Below are 16,063 nucleotides of genomic sequence, written 5' to 3'. Positions count from 1 at the left end.
AAGCATATCTTCACACAATACAGTGACTCGGCGTAGACCTTAGCTGTTAAAGTCAGGCTCGACCAGTGCAGCTGAACAAAGATAGAACCCAGTATTGCAGAATCAACCTTATGACAAACACCAACAAAAGAGCAGCTATGAGTTTATTATGGTTCCCTACGATCAGGTTGTCTTATCCATGGGAATGCTATACACATTTTGATATACATATCTTGAATACTGTTTTTTTAAATGTTTTATTTTATATATGTATGTATTTAGTTGCTTTATGGGGTTTGTGCAATTTCAATGTCCAAGTAAAGTTTTTGGGATGATAGGGATGTAACAGAATTGCTTTATGTTTTTAAATGCTTTATTACATTTAGAACATCTATTAAATGTTTGCAGTGGATTCTTAGAACTCATCTAATTTAAAGCCCATATCCACCATACGTGCTCGTTGGACAAGATGTAACATTCATCTCAAAAGCTGTGCAGAAATCCTTTTTTTATTATTATTATTATTAATTTTGGTCATGCCAAGAGTAAAAGTATGTTTTTATTTTTATTTCATGGACACATTCATCTAAAAGGAGTGGATGAGGTGATAAAAAAAACTGTTGAACTGATTTCAATGTGAATTTTCTTGCCTCTTGTGTATATGTGTAATTACATGTGAATTGTACTGTAAATATGATATCTTTCACTTACAATTTCTTAATGCATGAACAAAAACAGGGCAGTTCGTTATAGCAGCTAACCTCACTGCTAATGGCATGGACAGCTTCTATAGCATTGGCAAACTTCTGCAAACAAAACCTCTAAAAAATGAAAAGAAGACAAGATGTAGGTTTTGTTTTGCATGACCTAAGTTTCAAAAGGTTTATTTTCTTATTTTTCTATTCCACACTGTACACCTGCAGTGTCATCCTCACACACAGGGCAAGAAAGATCCAGTGTTTACATGCTGTGGTTGCAACTGTTTTACAACCAGCTAGACAAAACCTTGTAAAACTAACTCTACGTAAAACTGGAGACTAACAGAATAAAAAACTAGATAATGTACATTGTATGATTCACGGCAATCATTAATATGTACCTTACCATTAAACTCACCTACTGTAAATCACATAAGATTGGAATAGACGCACCCAGTAGGTTTACATTTTGTAGTGTTATCAGGTTTAGCTATCAACATCAGTCGCCCTCTAACTACAGACGAAACAGAAGATGCTCCCCTATAGCATCTGAATTCAAGCCATGAGATTGCACACTGAGTGTTCCGTGCAGTTTCTCTTAAATGAGTTGCCTCTGGACTGGGGGATGGGAGGGGGGGGGGGTGCTAAAGGGTCTGTTGTTTATTTCGACGATCCTTGCAAGAGGCTATGCTGATTCTCAATTATACATCAGTATACCTCCCTCTATCAAGAAGCCTTTAGCAGGAAACGCGTAACTTGTAAACTAATACCTACAGAAAAGAATACTGGAAAAGAAAAAAATGGAAAAAAATAAAATTGGCACAAACACTCAAAGCCAACGGCCCATAACTATTTTTAAGTATCAACAAGTAAATTATTTTCCTTATTTTCATTTGTATTTTGCTGTATTTGTTGCATTTCGTTATGGATTGTTCTTACTGTTGTTGTTGTTTTCTCATATAAAAGAAATGTAATTCTTCTAACATCTGACCTGGAAGTGAAATGCATTTTGTTTTGTACTGTACTTGTTTTGTTCACATTGGGCGCATTCTTTGATTCGGTTATTCAATGAAGTGATTTCATTTTGGATTTGAGTTCTACTCATGAAATCAGCATTTGTATGGTATAAAGTTGTATTTCTTTTTTTGTCAGTGCCAATTAATGTTATTGTGTCAATCAGCTTTTTTAGGTGTTTGAGCAAAACGTGTTTTTTTACAAATACAAGGTGTTCAATTATGTGGTATAAAAGGGTTATCATTCAAACAACTGACTTTTTACAAATAAAGGCTTATACAGTAAAGAATGCGATTTCTTTTCATTTGCCCTTTGAGGACTAATATCTGTTGTTTCATTTACGTTTTTATGAATTTGGTTTAACATGTTAGTCCCCAAAAGGTAAATATGAAACTGTGCTGCACAAAAAAACGGACTGAAGGACAAGTGTTTTATTCCGTTGCAAGTCTGAGATACGGTGGCAGGTCTCAGTTACTAGTTAGTGTCTCGCTTTTGAAAAGGGCTCTTGGACTAAGAAGACAGCCGTGAAAACTAAATTAAGAAAAAGACAACAGTGTCTTCTTGTTGCTGAATTTGATTTGATTAAAAAACATTGGGCACTCATGAGAGTATACCTCCTTTCCTACTATATTTCCTGAATAAAGACACCAAGTGATTCCAGCTGATAAGTGTAGTGTTTGCCCCTTATTCAACCCAAACCCCTTGGACCTATAAACCTCAACCCTGCCTCAGATAAGACAAGTTTAACACCACAGACTTAGAACAAGGTTTGGGAGGTTTCCAAGTTGGGCCAGTTCTCCGAGAGGCCCATCAATGTCTTGCGCAGACTTGGCGAGGGTATTCAGAAAGATGTGCCAGTGTAAAGAGGGTACCGCCAGAGTATACCTTAAACCAAAGCTTAAGACTCTCACATGACAGGACAAAAGTTGGATTAGGGCACGATGTAAAGATGGCTCTAATATCTTAACTTGAGGGTTGAGGGCTTCAGTGTTGTCTTGTGTAATCCTACCTGACTTCTGTGGTGGGACAGTCGATAACAAGAGAAACAACTGCAACCTCAATGTCTTGGGCCAACTTTTTTTTTTTTTTTTTGCTGTTCTCCTCCTCTTGTCTTTTTCTTTCTATGATAAACTTTGGAAATGGCCCCAGTGGAGAAGAAGCACTCTCAGGCTTGGAGTGCATTGCTCTGTTAGTGAGATGGATGCAGAACCATTGAAGTAGATCGGCAAAATGTACCCTCCATGTCCACGTTCTATTGTCAGCGTTCCATATAAAAACATCAAATATTGAAAGGGTGCATTAACGTGGTCAAGGAAAAAGGGGGGAAAAAAACGAAAGATGGTTAAAAAGCTGAGCATGTATTTACTTCATGGTATATTATGCTTTCTACTACTGGGGTGAATTTGGACACTGTAGCTACCAAAGCCAACCTGAAGACTTGTGTGTAAAATCAGATTTTGTTTACCATGTTACCAGAGAACAGCTAGTTATCCTCTATCTTTGAATAAAATAGGCCTGATGGCACAATAAAGTAATGCAATGTTGTTCGAACTATATACTGTATACGCATATACTGGCAGTGGACCTCACAACTCTGTGCTTTATAAAAGCGACAAAACATCCTCTCAGTGTGGATGTCATCTAGACATCTCTTTGGTGTCCTTTTGAGTTGACTTATAAATAGATGAGGAAGACTGCTCCTGGGAATCAAATGCCTCGTTAAGGGTTAGATGTATTCCAGACTTCTAAAGGAGTAATCCTGTTTATCTAGAATATACTGGAGTGAGAAAATAACTGCAATACCAGAGATACTCGAAGATATGGATGCTGGATATTTGTTTTAACACAAACATTAGGAATCAAAGCAATTTCCTGAGAGAGACATTACCGCATTGATATGGAAATTGACTGTCTTGCGATGCAAAAATATAAATGTCCCTGTTGCTTTTTCATTCAGAGTTTATGTTCCAAATATGGACCAGGTGTTTTCCTCTATGGACCAGTGACCCCAGAGAACGGTCACTTTGCACTAGCATGTCCATTTGTTTTTCAATTTTTCAAGATGTCCGTCCATGTTTCGCCTGTGGAGCTCTTGTTTTGGGGTTGAGGAGAGAGTGGAAAGAGGAGTGGGAGTGAGACTGAATGCGTCTAATGAAATATTAAGGCACAGCTCTTTTATCCATACAATGTGTCCAACGGTGCCCTGCTGAAATCTATTTATTTCACTCTCATCTATCTCTCTCTCTCTCTCTCTCTCTCTCTCTCTCTCTCTCTCTCTCTCTCTCTCTCGCTCTCTCTCTCTCTCTCTCTCTCTCTCTCTCTCTCTCTCTCTCTCTCTCCCTCCCTCCCTCTCTCTCTCTCTCTCTCTCTCTCTCTCTCTCTCTCTCTCTCTCTCTCTCTCTCTCTCTCTCTCTCTCCCCCTCCCCCTCCCCCTCCCCCTCCCCCTCCCCCTCCCCCTCCCCCTCTCCCTCTCTCTATCTCTCTTTCTCCCTATTTCTCCCTCATTCCCTCCCCCACTCTCTCTCTCTTTCCCTCCTCCCTTCTCTCTCTCTCTCTCTCTCTCTCTCTCATCCTGTCTTCCTTATTTATTCAACACATAGAACGAGGCCCTCACAAATGTCAGACGTTGAATCACAGAGATGGTTAAACAGTCGCTCTCCCTGTGTTTCTGCTTCTCTTGTTTCTGCATCCTTTAAAGGACTACTCTGATTCCAGTGAAAACAATATCCCATCCTTGCAGTTGACGGCAATGCAGTGCGATAAGCACAGAGCTTCTAGTGAGGCAAGCGTAGGGGGACGAAAAAACTGTGGAATGTAGTAGGCATTTCTTTTTTTCATTTCCAAACCCACTGACGTTTCTCATTGGTGTTTGTACGTTTTTTACCCTTGCACATGTGATTTGGCAGTGTACCCAGCCTATTTCCGTAAGTGGTATTTTCTGTGGCTGTAGGGACTGTGTGAAGTCACACTAAATGTCTGGCCTGTTTTCCTCCGGCTGCTGAGGATGGGAGGAAGGGAGGAGGAGTGAAGGAGTGAGCCATGTTGAGGACAGAGGGGTGATCACTTATCTTCAGCTCCCTGCTCCTCCATCTCCCCAAGGGTCTTCCTCTGCAGAGTTCCTGTGGGCAACATCGCCCTCTGCTGGACGACCCTGGGAACAGCGGGGCTTGGCCAGCGATCATCCATCCAGACTACGAGAGACCTCCTAAACCAATCTTTGTCACCTAATCTGTGTTGACGTCTGGTGGACATATCCATTAGGGGCCGACCTACTTACTGTCACCTGGGGTGTGGGCTCCCAGGACAAGCTAAAACGGAGCCAACATAGTTTATCATTTCCCTAAACATTGACACTTAGTTGATTGTAATTTTAATAGACCATAAAAATCAGAGAGTGTAAAGAGAGCGGTTTGAAATATGAACAGGGGGCTCCGGCCAGATTTAAGACCGTGCCACGACTCCTGGAAGAGTGACAGGGATCGCCTTTTAGGGGCGAGATTAATGGAGAGACAAATGACAGGTCACGAGGGCGGTGTTGACAGTCAGATGTATTAGACGTGTTGGAGCAGGTCAGTGTCCCTCGTCAACCGTGTCTACAGCGCCTCCTGATGGAGGGGATCCAGGGCCCTCTCAGGGCCTGCCTCCAGCGCTTCTTAGGGGGCAGGGATGCCAGGCGGGCCAGTCTCAGAGCCTCGGGCTGGACCTCGGGCTGGACCTCGTGCTGGACGTCGGGCTGGGCCTGGAGCTGGACCTGGGCCTCGGGTTGTGGCTGGGGCTGGGCCTGCCTCCAGCGCTTCTTAGGGGGCAGGACCAGAGGGCATGGGGCTCCGTGAACTGCACGGCGGTCGAAGGCCCTGCGCACGTCTGAGCCGCTCCTCTGTGGGGGAGAACAAGCAAGAGAGAGTATTCAGGAGAGATTCTTGTGACTTCTGCATGTGACGTTTTACACAAGGCACATATTACTTGGAGCTACTGTAAAAACAAAAACAAATATGTGACAGTAAGAATGAATCAAAACCCTGGATGAGATCATCTTCTACCTGTGACTCACACCGAGGTGTCTGGGAAGGGCCTTCCTCCGCATCGCTGTCACGCCTCCTCTTCAGAGTTGGCCGGTGTGGATTCTGCGTGTCGTCCTGGAGGGTGGAGGAGGGATCCTCGGCTGAGTAGGAGCCAGGGATGTGCTTGCTGGGCTGGGGGAGAGCCGCTGCAGGCTGGGCCTGATAGGGCCACGGGCTGGAGCCGCTTGGATCCTCAGGGCCCACAAGCTCATGCTTGACAGAACTGTTTATGAGACATGAGTTCTGGACAAGAGAGACAAGGTGGAGGTTTCACCATGATATGTTCCTCCTATAAATGTATTTGGCAGGGTTGTAATGTTTTGTATTTAAATAACTTACCATTTTATCATCCGCCAAAAAGTATTTGTGGAAATTGTTGAATTTCTTGAAATGATTGACCACTTGTGAAAGCTTTCTTTAAGTTATTCAATGTCTTGAGATGTCTTCCAATGTGCTTTGAAATTGTGGTTTACAATTTTATTAACAATTTTGGAATCATTGGGAAATCTTTCCATGGGAACCATGATTCTGGAACACTGTGACACACAATGACCTTGGACTTCAGGTAGAATGACCTGACAATGGCCAGGGAAGTGAAGGTTCTAAGGTTTTACCAAGCATTTTGAATGTATGATTTTGGTGAAAGTTGTCAGTGTAGTAAAGGTATTTCTTTGATGAAAGCTGTAATGTCTGCTAATGATTAGTTGTTTCTTTTTGGAGGGGACAATTATTTTCTTAACACATTGAATGCAATGTTGATGTAAGTGGCCTAATAATGCCTAAGTCTTAGATTATACTGCGGAATCAAACCATTCACTGCTACCAGGAACACTTTAACCCAGGCATCTGTTGACCTTGTCGCTCATGTCCTGTTCCGCCACACTCACTTCCTGGGTTTCTGCTCAAAAGAGGAGGAGCTAGTGGTAGTATCGGTACAGCAGCATGCACAATGGAGGTCTCCATCCAACCTGTCAATGATTAACTCACCCAGTCACATGTCCTTTGATTCAGTTGTGTGTATGTTTTTAGTCACGCTTGATAAGGTATTTTCAGTCTCTCTGTGGTTCAGTTTGATATCTCTCTTCTCGTACTCCCTGAGATGGTGGTATGGCCCTTCCCACATCCATGTACTGTAGAAGCTGTCCATCTCCCACCCCACCCCACCCTCCCACCCTCCCACCCTCCCACCCCACCCTCCCACCCCACCCCATCCACCCACCACACCCACCTTATCCTCCCACCTCCCCATCATCTCAACCCTCCCCATCCTCTCACCTCACAGCCTCCCAGCCCACCCCACCCTCCCACCCCACCCCACCCTCCCCATCATCTCAACCCTCCCCACCCTCCCACCCCACCCTCCCACCCCACCCCACCCTCCCCATCATCTCAACCCTCCCCACCCTCCCACCCCACCCTCCCACCCCACCCCACCCTCCCCATCATCTCAACCCTCCCCACCCTCCCACCCCACCCTCCCACCCCACCCTCCCCATCATCTCAACCCTCCCCATCCTCCCACCTCACAGCCTCCCAGCCCACCCCACCCTCCCACCCTCCCCATCATCTCAACCCTCCCCACCCTCCCACCTCACAGCCTCCCAGCCCACCCCACCCTCCCCACCCTCCCACCTCACAGCCTCCCAGCCCTGTCCTCAACCCCTCTGAAATGTAGTTACATCTGATCATCATTTTCCCCACCATGTCACCTTCTTATAATTAAACATAATTAATCACAAATGATTCATGGTCCCCTCTCAGTGGCGCGGGCAGAGCGGTCTGCAGCAGGTGTGCAGCTGCATGGTCAGGTGAGTGTTGCAGGGCTGGGTTAAGGTTAGCTGTGCGTTGGGCTCACCAACCTGCGCAGAGCTGGCGATAAAGACCAGGTAGATTACATTACGTTCAGTCCTCATGTCAGAAGCCCTGACCCAGAATGACTTACAAGGCACAGAGAGAGAGAGAGAGAGAGAGATGGGCGACAGCCAAAGCATTAGTTGATTTTACAGTCAGTACTAATACCTTATGGGGGTGTTGAACCTGAGTTCACAACATCCTAGAATATGTGGCAGTGCAATTTTTTTTTTTTTTGACAGTAGTTGTATAACAGGTCACTATAAAAACCGGTACTAACTGTAAAAACGTAAATTAAATAGGGTTGAAAGAACAGGTATTTGCATGAATTAGCTACAACCTACCACACCCTTTCACAAGTATAAGAAATACCAGCCTTCTAACCGGAAATGGAAAATTCAAAAAACGGAGCCATTCACGCCTAGTCCAGCAAACAGTTGGTGTAAACACCCATCTGCCTTATCTACAGACTCCCCATTGGCCCCTGGCACTGCCCACAGAAACTTCCTTGGGAGTTGTCCATCTACCTGCTTCTGACTGACTTGTTGAACTCAAACGAGTTATTAAGGCACCTAAAGTTATACGATCTTGGCTTTAACTAGCTTTTAATTACTGAAAACAGGCACAAGTGATTCTACTGGAAATTTCTTTAAAATGACGAACATGTTCGGCTTGGTGGTGCTGCTCAGTGCGATGGGTGAGTAACCGTCTGTTTAAAAACCATCAGAACAAGGATTATTTTAGGATCCTTTGCTCTGACTAAACCAACTGATTTGGAATCATTCCTTCATCCCACAGTGAGAAACTGTATACAATGTACTGGTTTATACATTTAATGTGTTCACCTAACATATGCTTTCATTTAAAGCAACGTATAGGGGTGGAATTTGAACCTGGGACCTCTTAAACTGGCAGGAAAATGCTCTGCCACTGAGCTAAGATGAGGGCCATGTCTGTTTTAACAGGGCTTGTGCAGTCTATTTCCGTGAAGACTCCACAGAAATCCTTGAACGTGACAGTGGGAGGAAGCGTGTTGCTGCAGTGCTCCTTTAAGACAAGCTCACCCACCAACAAACTCAACATCCAGTGGACTTTTGTTTCCAAGTCTGCAGGGAATGTCTACCAGGTGGGTTTAGTTGGACTTCTCTTTGTGTTTGTCTTCTTTACACCACTTCTGCACCACAGAACGCTGTGCAGTTCCGTGTGTCCTCGAATCACCTGCACAATTCTCTACAGGAGCGAGTTCCTCTTATAGACATACTGGTTTTAAATCCACCCCACCAAACAAATGGTGTTTCAGTTCAAATAGGTGACGTGTCTTTTCGCTTTTGTCTAAACGTACCGTATGGGTGAAATGAAATGTTTCGTTTTTACTTGTGTGGATGTGAGGGTTCAAAATGGCAGCTATGGCAGTTGGTCTTGTGCGCCCGTTTGAGGCCCGCCCTCAAAAGCTCCTCCCCCACAGCTCCCTGGCTCCCTGTGTTCCAACAGCAGTACTGCAGACACGCCTCGGCAACCCCTTCCGACACCACCTCACCCACATAGCAACTTCCTCTCGCATATTTACCATTTTGTTCCAGTACTGGATTTACACCACCCAAGTCAACATCAAACAACGATTGTTTTGAGTGTGGCCTCGGGTCTGGTTCCAGAGCTGGGTTCTCTGCTCTCTCTGACACTTTACCGTTGTCTTATAGGTGTATTATTACCTGTCGGGAGTCGAGGTCATTGGCCTGCCGTATGTGAAGCGCCTCACACCTCCTGCTTACCCCAACACCACCATGAACGCCTCGATAACAATCAGCAGCATGCAGGTGGCAGACAGCGGGGTGTACAGCTGTGACGTCCACAACCTTCCGGACATCGAGGGGAACACTGAGGCCAGTGTTGTTGTGACCGTTTTAGGTGAGGCCAGTGAACGCTACGAAAGGGGGCGCGTCGAGCGACTGAATGTGTACGGTCCTCGATCGTGAAAGGCATAGCCGTGGAACACTGACACCCCCCACCCACCCCCCACCTTTCTCCTCTTCTCCCCTAATCTGAATGTTATGATCAGTGAATTACATGCTGTCTGTGATTCTGCTCATTCACAGAGTTACCAGGACAACCTCGCTGGCCTCACTATCCACAGTAGTTTCCATGGGAACAGCGGCAGACTAGTCTCTTCATTGTCAGTGTCAGAAATTAGAGCAGGAAGTATGATTCCCCTCCGTCTCTCCACCTCACCTCAGAAAGGAAAAGCACTCGTCCAACCACTCGTCCAACCACTCGTCCAACCACTCGTTCATCCGCTCAGGAGGCTGCCAAAAACCACGCTGACAAACCCGACTCTAACGAATCGTGTTGCTGTTTATAGTACACAGTTCACGGTTTAGAAACGCAGGAAGGCAATGTGAGCTTCACATTACATGTGCGTTACGATCAATACTTCAGAGTTCCCATGAGGCACAGCGACATGGTCAACGCGCGTTATAGTGTTATTATCATAGATCATAGACAGTCTGGACATGTACTGTTTCTCTGTTTACTGCATGCAAGCTCTCTCTCTCTCTCTCTCTCTCTCTCTCTCTGTCTCTCTCTCTCATGCTAGCTGTTCATGAGTCTCCACCCTCCATCCAGACAGTACTAAAGGCTGCTTCTTCTCTTCTTCTCTGGTGTGTAAGAAAGGCCCTCAAAGCCCTTCTGTGCTGTCCATGGGGATGTGGAGTCTGGTCACCTGGTCACTCTAACATGTCACAGTGAGAAAGGAAGCCCCGCCCCCTCCTACACCTGGACCAGACTGGGCCAGGACCAGACCAGGACTGCTGCCCTGGGAAGCACCGGTACGCCTCTCTGCTACAGTCTCTCCTTCACTCTCTCCATCTCTCTCCCTCTCTCCTTCACTCTTTCCATCTCTCTCCCTCCCTCTCTCCGTCACTCTCTTCATCTTTCTACCTCTCTCTCCCTCTCTCCATCTCTCTACTTCTCTCTCCTCCACTCTCTCCATCTCTCTGCCTCCCTCTCTCCTTCACTCTCTCCATCTCTCTACCTCCCTCTCTCCTTCACTCTCTCCATCTCTCTACCTTCCTCTCTCCTTCACTCTTTCCATCTCTCTACCTATCTTTCTCTCTCTCTTTCTCTGTTTTAGTGTGGGTATGCATATAAGTGAGGGTGTGTAAGCATGTGCTTTGACAAATGTGTGTGTTCCTCTGCTCAGACATTGAATCTGGAGCGATGAACATCCATAACCTGTCTCAGTTTGAGTTTGGAGAATATCAGTGCAACGCCAGTAACGCTGTGGGCTTCGACACCTGTAAACTGGAACTGGTACATGGTAAGTTTGTAAACCCCTTTTTGATTCTGATTCTGAATCTGATCGAGAACATCCACTTCAATTACACAATGTTTGCAAACTAGATTGCAGGAAGAGATGCTACCGCTGTGTACTGTAAAATCATGTGATGTCATGTTTAACTTAAAGTTAAGCTTTTGTATTATGCACATATTGTTTGGTAACTGAAGATGAAAGAAGGTTACATGTGTGACTAAAATGTTAAGTATTAGTAGGCTTTGTTTTCAAAAAGCTAAAAGGCTAAACTGTTCCAAGTTTGACTTATATTTAATTATTGAAAGAGTTTCCTTTCAGTTGTCTAAGAAGTAATGCATTACAGTACTTATTGAGTAATTAAATTACTTTTCAGACAGTGTAATTACAAAAGTATTTTAAATACAATATTGATGAAATAATTAGTCATAAGTAATTAATAACTTTTTGAAGTAACTTACCCAGCACTGCTTGGGATAAACGTCTCTTCAAAAAAAAACTTTCTGCATTTTTGTCACGTGGTATGCTGATCCGTGTTGCAGAGGTGGGGGACGGGGCCATCGTTGGGGCGGTCATCGGGGCACTGCTGGGCTGTCTTCTCATCGCGCTGCTCGTTTGGTTCATCACCCACAACATGAGAAAGAAGAAGTACAGTGCGGCCAAGACGACAGAAGCTAACGAGATGAAGTCAGTTCTCCCCTTTGTACATAATTACTGTGTGTGTGTATATATATATATATATATATATATATATATATATACATAACTTAACTGGGTACATGTCGTTTGTTAGTGTATATAGTTTTCCCCTATTCAGTCATATATTTATTTACATTTTGTATAGCATTCATGTATAAAGTTTTCAAATCGGGTGTGTTAAACGTGTCTGTTTCCAGAGCCTCGCGCGCTGAGCACAACAGGGGGAGCACCCATGAGACGTCCGTAACCTCTAGAGGGGTCACCATGGAAACTCCGACCAACCGGGAAGAGGATGCGGAGGCTTGAGAAAGCCGAGCACGCTGACATTGCGGCGACTTCACGGCTCTGAGCAACATACACCATGAAGCGTCCTCGTCCGTTTGTCTGTTCGTGAGGGTTTGTGACAAAGCATGTAAAATATAGACACCATAGTTTATAAACTATAGGTACGTATAGGCTAGTTAGCTTTTTACGTTTTCCTCGTGTTTTGATGTGTTTAAAAAAGCTATTCTGATCACTCTTTTTTGGCAGAAAAACATTTTAACACATTTTTGAACTTTAGCAGTCTTTGAACTATGTGTCTTGAATACTAATCAAAAAATGTAAGAGAACACTAAATTGTGGTTTAATCCAAATTACTTCCATTTTCATTTTTCGTGACATTCAAACCATAATTACCCAGGGTTTTTTAAATTGAAATAAAGTAATTTTACATGAGTAATGTCTATGTCGTGATTGTACATCGCTATTACACAGAATTTAAGAACGCATTCTTTGAAATGACAAAATTTGAATTCTTCTAATCTAACCCAATCCTGAGGACATCTATCTCTAAGATCTTTTCAGTCGTTAAAACCTAATCACAAGGCCTTCCACTAGACCATCACACCACTGTGATCACAGGGAAATTATTCGAATGACAGAACAATAAAGGAAGAGAACGAAAGAAGAAGATTTGGTTGAATTGATGGTTAACTCTTCCTCTTTCAACGATCAGACGTGACGAGAGGTTGACGGTTTGCAGAATCGAATCTGATCACTTCTCCACTTCACCATAGCGTTTCATCATTCTGAGCGTGTTATCTGTTGTGATAGGAAACCACAACATGGTTAGATTGTGATGTCAGTTTTTGTCAAGCGATGATAGCAACAAGACCCGATGAGAGAGGAGGGTGGGGCTAGGCCCCGTTAGAGACCAATCCGCCCCCACCAATATGTAGGGTTTTTTTAGGTGTTGTGTAAGTTTACAATGACACGATCAGTAGAATGAGGAAGATGATGCACGGATAAGAACATGAGAATATAGTGATGTTCACGTCTAAACTAGACTTGTAGTGTTTGAAATTAAATTAAAATGTACAGGACTCAAATGCCAAAAGGGAGGACATGTAGGTTATATGAACGACATGTATCGACAAGCATACCACTTTAGATAGTGTACTTTAAAAGGAAATCAACCTAATGCAAAAATGACTAATATGCATAAATGCGTGTCCGAGATAAAGGGAGAACTCGGTTATCGGTAATGAAAGACGGCAGAAGGAAAGACGGTGAGATCTTCAAAGCGAGTGTCTGGCTTTGAACAATAGGTATTCAGTCTACCCGTAGACCTTCACAAACTGATGAACGTCTTTGATCAGCTCTCTCGAAGGCAGCACTGCCGGTTTCTAAGCGCTTCTTGATCAAACTAATCTAGTCGATGAGTCATTTGCCACAACAAATAACCTCAAGTAAATATTCCTAGTGAATTAACTCACACGTTAGAGATTTTATCCTAAATAATTACGTTCCTTCATATTAGAAAAGACATGCAGTGAAGTGTCAATCAATAAAAACACACATTAACTGGCGAAATTCTAGGTTACAGTCGAAATGAAACTATCGATGCAACTTGACATCACTGGTGTTTTCCTGACCTACACAGACGATGACAACAGGGGTCGTTTTCGAAGCAGGAAACCACTTCTATGTGTCTCGGGATGAGTAATATACTCATATAAAGATCATAAGTCAGAGTAACTGACTGAAACACTCAACCTAAACAATACCAAGACTAACAAGATACTATATACATCAGAATCTGAATCAGAATTGAGTTTAATGGCCAAGTAAGTGGTCACAAACAAGGAATTTGCTTTACATTTATGTAGGCCTATGTACATTTATATAAATTGTATACAAATATCCAGGTTATCTATTTCTTTTGTACCAGTATGTATTAAAGCTTCATATGTTTTGAGTTTTAAGTAAATATGACAAGCTCAATGAGTGGATGGTGAGAGGTCATCATCTCTACGTCTCGTTGACTGAATGGAGACACTGTTGTTCTTGGAGCTGACAATGTACATGTTTTTAAACTTCCCCTGCAGGGCACAGAGAGTGGCCTTCTTGTAGGAGCTGGACAGCAGGTGGTACAGGACGGGGTCCAGGCAGCTGTTGAGGGCCGAGAGGAGCAGGGTGAGCTCGTTCAGGACGTGCAGGGTCTGCTTGCTGCTCACCTCCCTGACCACGCCCATCTGGGCGAGCACGTAGGGCACTCGGACCACGTGATAGGGCAGGAAACACAGGGTGAAGATGAAGGGTACCGCCCAGGTCTTCAGGATCACCCTGCTCTTCTTCCTCTGGGCCCGGGCGTCCTGACAGCCCAGAGACATGGCTCTCAGCTTGACGGCGATCTGCCCGTAGAAGCAGACTAAGAGGAGGAAGGCCACGACGAAGAAGGCGACCGCGGTCAGGTTGACCACGCCGCCGACCAGGCCCTTGTGGTGGAAGTGGAAGCAGATGCGTTCGCACGGGCGCTGGCCGCTGTTGCCGAGGAAGAAGAGCGACATGACGATGACGAGCGCGGCCCACACGCAGCAGGAGGCCCGGCGGCTCCAGGCCTCCGTGTGCATGCGCCGCACCCACACCGGCTTGAGGATTTTCAGGTAGCGGTCTAGACTGATCAGGCTGAGGAACAGGATGCTGGCGTACATGTTGAGGTAGAAGAAGACGCCCACCGTCTTGCAGAGGAGGAAGGGGCCCTCTGTGTTGTGGTAGTAGACGCGCAGGGGCAGGCAGAGGACGAGGAGGAAGTCGGCCACGCCCAGGTGTCTCAGGTATACCGTCATGGATGAGCCTGAGTGCTTCCTGAGGAAGAACACTAGTATGGTCATGGTGTTGTTCAACAGTCCTATGAGGCAGATGATGGAATAGGAAACTGGGAGCAGCGCAGACAGGAAGCTGTCCTTGATCTCGCAAGTGGTGTTTCCATCAGGTCCGCTCGAGTTTACCGCTAGCTGTGTCATCCTGCACTATTTGAAACTAAATTCATAAAATGTGGTTAAAAAAAAAAAAAAATGTAATTCCGGTATCTCCAGACCAAGAGCAGATTAGATGAGTCACCTGAGGATGGGAGGGGACAAAAAAAAACATACATTTACCTTTTTATTTCTTTAGCAGTCGCTTTTATCCAAGCAACGTACAACCATTGGGCACATTAAGAACAGCACAAGATTGAGCATCAGAAGTGCAGAGTTTTATCTACTGAATGTAACATCGGTCACATTCAAGAAATAGTCTGTAATTACAAACCACATTGCAAAGTACACAAAAAGCCTAGATCCTAGAATGGTACACTGGCAGACGTTTCTCCAAGGATTGTTGGAGGAGATATTCTCTCTCTCACATTTCAAAAGGTAACGTTTAATGTTTGTGTCTCTCTGTCGGAGTACGTGACCAGGAAGAAAACACAACAGAGGTACAACAAAAACAATAAAAGCGATGACAATGGTAACATTAACATTCAACATATGTTAACTAAACAAAACAAAGTTCCACACAGATCGGATCATTGCTGGCAGACTTACTTGAGTAACGTTCTCTCTCCACTCTTGGTTGGCAGCGACTCATAGTCTGTGAGTCAGACAATGATGCCTCTTACTGTAATGCAAACCTTTTCTACCGAGGAAGACACATTTGTGACATGGGTGTGCACCAAACCACTGTTTACATGGAACCTCAGGGGCTTCCTCTACCCCTTCTTCCTCTGACAGAAAGAGACTGTGACAACCAGGTAGTAAAACAGACAGACAGACAGACAGACAGGTAGTAAAACAGACAGACAGACTGGCGGACAGCCAGACAGTTAGTAAAACAGACAAAATGTAGTAGGACAGACAGACTGTCTCTGTGGATTCTGTTTTGATATAAATAGGGCGATTCTCTGTCAACGTCTCATATATATTTATGTAAATATGGATGTCTGAAAAAATCTTGGTATTCTAGGGAACTTGGTATGAATATGTTTATGGTGGTTTGGTTCTAACTAAGCCAACAAATAACACATAAAAAAAACCTTTTCTGAGAGATTTGAGCTGCAGGTGTTTGAGTTGGATTAGTAAAGCCACAAACCTGTTATTTCTACAATACTCTCATCCTCAAACCAATGTTTGCTTTGGCCATTTTTTTTTACCACG

The 16,063-nt window shown here is 44.4% G+C and overlaps 3 protein-coding genes across 3 annotated transcripts; 1 reads left to right on the top strand and 2 right to left on the bottom strand.

The window, feature by feature from the left end:
• Nucleotides 1-5,101: 5,101 nt before the first annotated feature.
• On the bottom strand, nucleotides 5,102-6,217 carry LOC146287839 (uncharacterized). Its single transcript, XM_084697471.1, has 3 exons — nucleotides 6,092-6,217; nucleotides 5,732-5,995; nucleotides 5,102-5,568 (listed from the first exon to the last, which is right to left on the bottom strand). The coding sequence occupies exons 1-3, from the start codon at nucleotides 6,092-6,094 to the stop codon at nucleotides 5,275-5,277; spliced, it is 561 nt and encodes a 186-aa protein (XP_084553597.1). The 5' UTR covers nucleotides 6,095-6,217; the 3' UTR covers nucleotides 5,102-5,274.
• Nucleotides 6,218-8,257: 2,040 nt separating this feature from the next.
• On the top strand, nucleotides 8,258-12,010 carry LOC146287838 (V-set and immunoglobulin domain-containing protein 1-like). Its single transcript, XM_084698934.1, has 7 exons — nucleotides 8,258-8,300; nucleotides 8,569-8,729; nucleotides 9,301-9,508; nucleotides 10,267-10,425; nucleotides 10,800-10,916; nucleotides 11,450-11,594; nucleotides 11,804-12,010. Exons 1-7 carry the CDS (start codon nucleotides 8,258-8,260, stop codon nucleotides 11,910-11,912), a joined length of 942 nt encoding a protein of 313 aa, XP_084555060.1. The 3' UTR covers nucleotides 11,913-12,010.
• Nucleotides 12,011-13,727: 1,717 nt separating this feature from the next.
• On the bottom strand, nucleotides 13,728-15,160 carry gpr34l (G protein-coupled receptor 34 like). The gene has a single exon (XM_084698608.1). The coding sequence runs from the start codon at nucleotides 14,891-14,893 to the stop codon at nucleotides 13,868-13,870; it is 1,026 nt and encodes a 341-aa protein (XP_084554734.1). The 5' UTR covers nucleotides 14,894-15,160; the 3' UTR covers nucleotides 13,728-13,867.
• Between the last annotated feature and the right edge of the window lie 903 nt (nucleotides 15,161-16,063).

This window comes from Hypomesus nipponensis, chromosome 5, assembly GCF_054491055.1.
Source record: "Hypomesus nipponensis isolate SF chromosome 5, ASM5449105v1, whole genome shotgun sequence".
NCBI lineage: Eukaryota > Metazoa > Chordata > Actinopteri > Osmeriformes > Osmeridae > Hypomesus > Hypomesus nipponensis.
The sequence above is the reverse complement of the archived record's forward strand: the minus strand, read 5'-3'. Positions and strand labels throughout refer to the sequence as shown.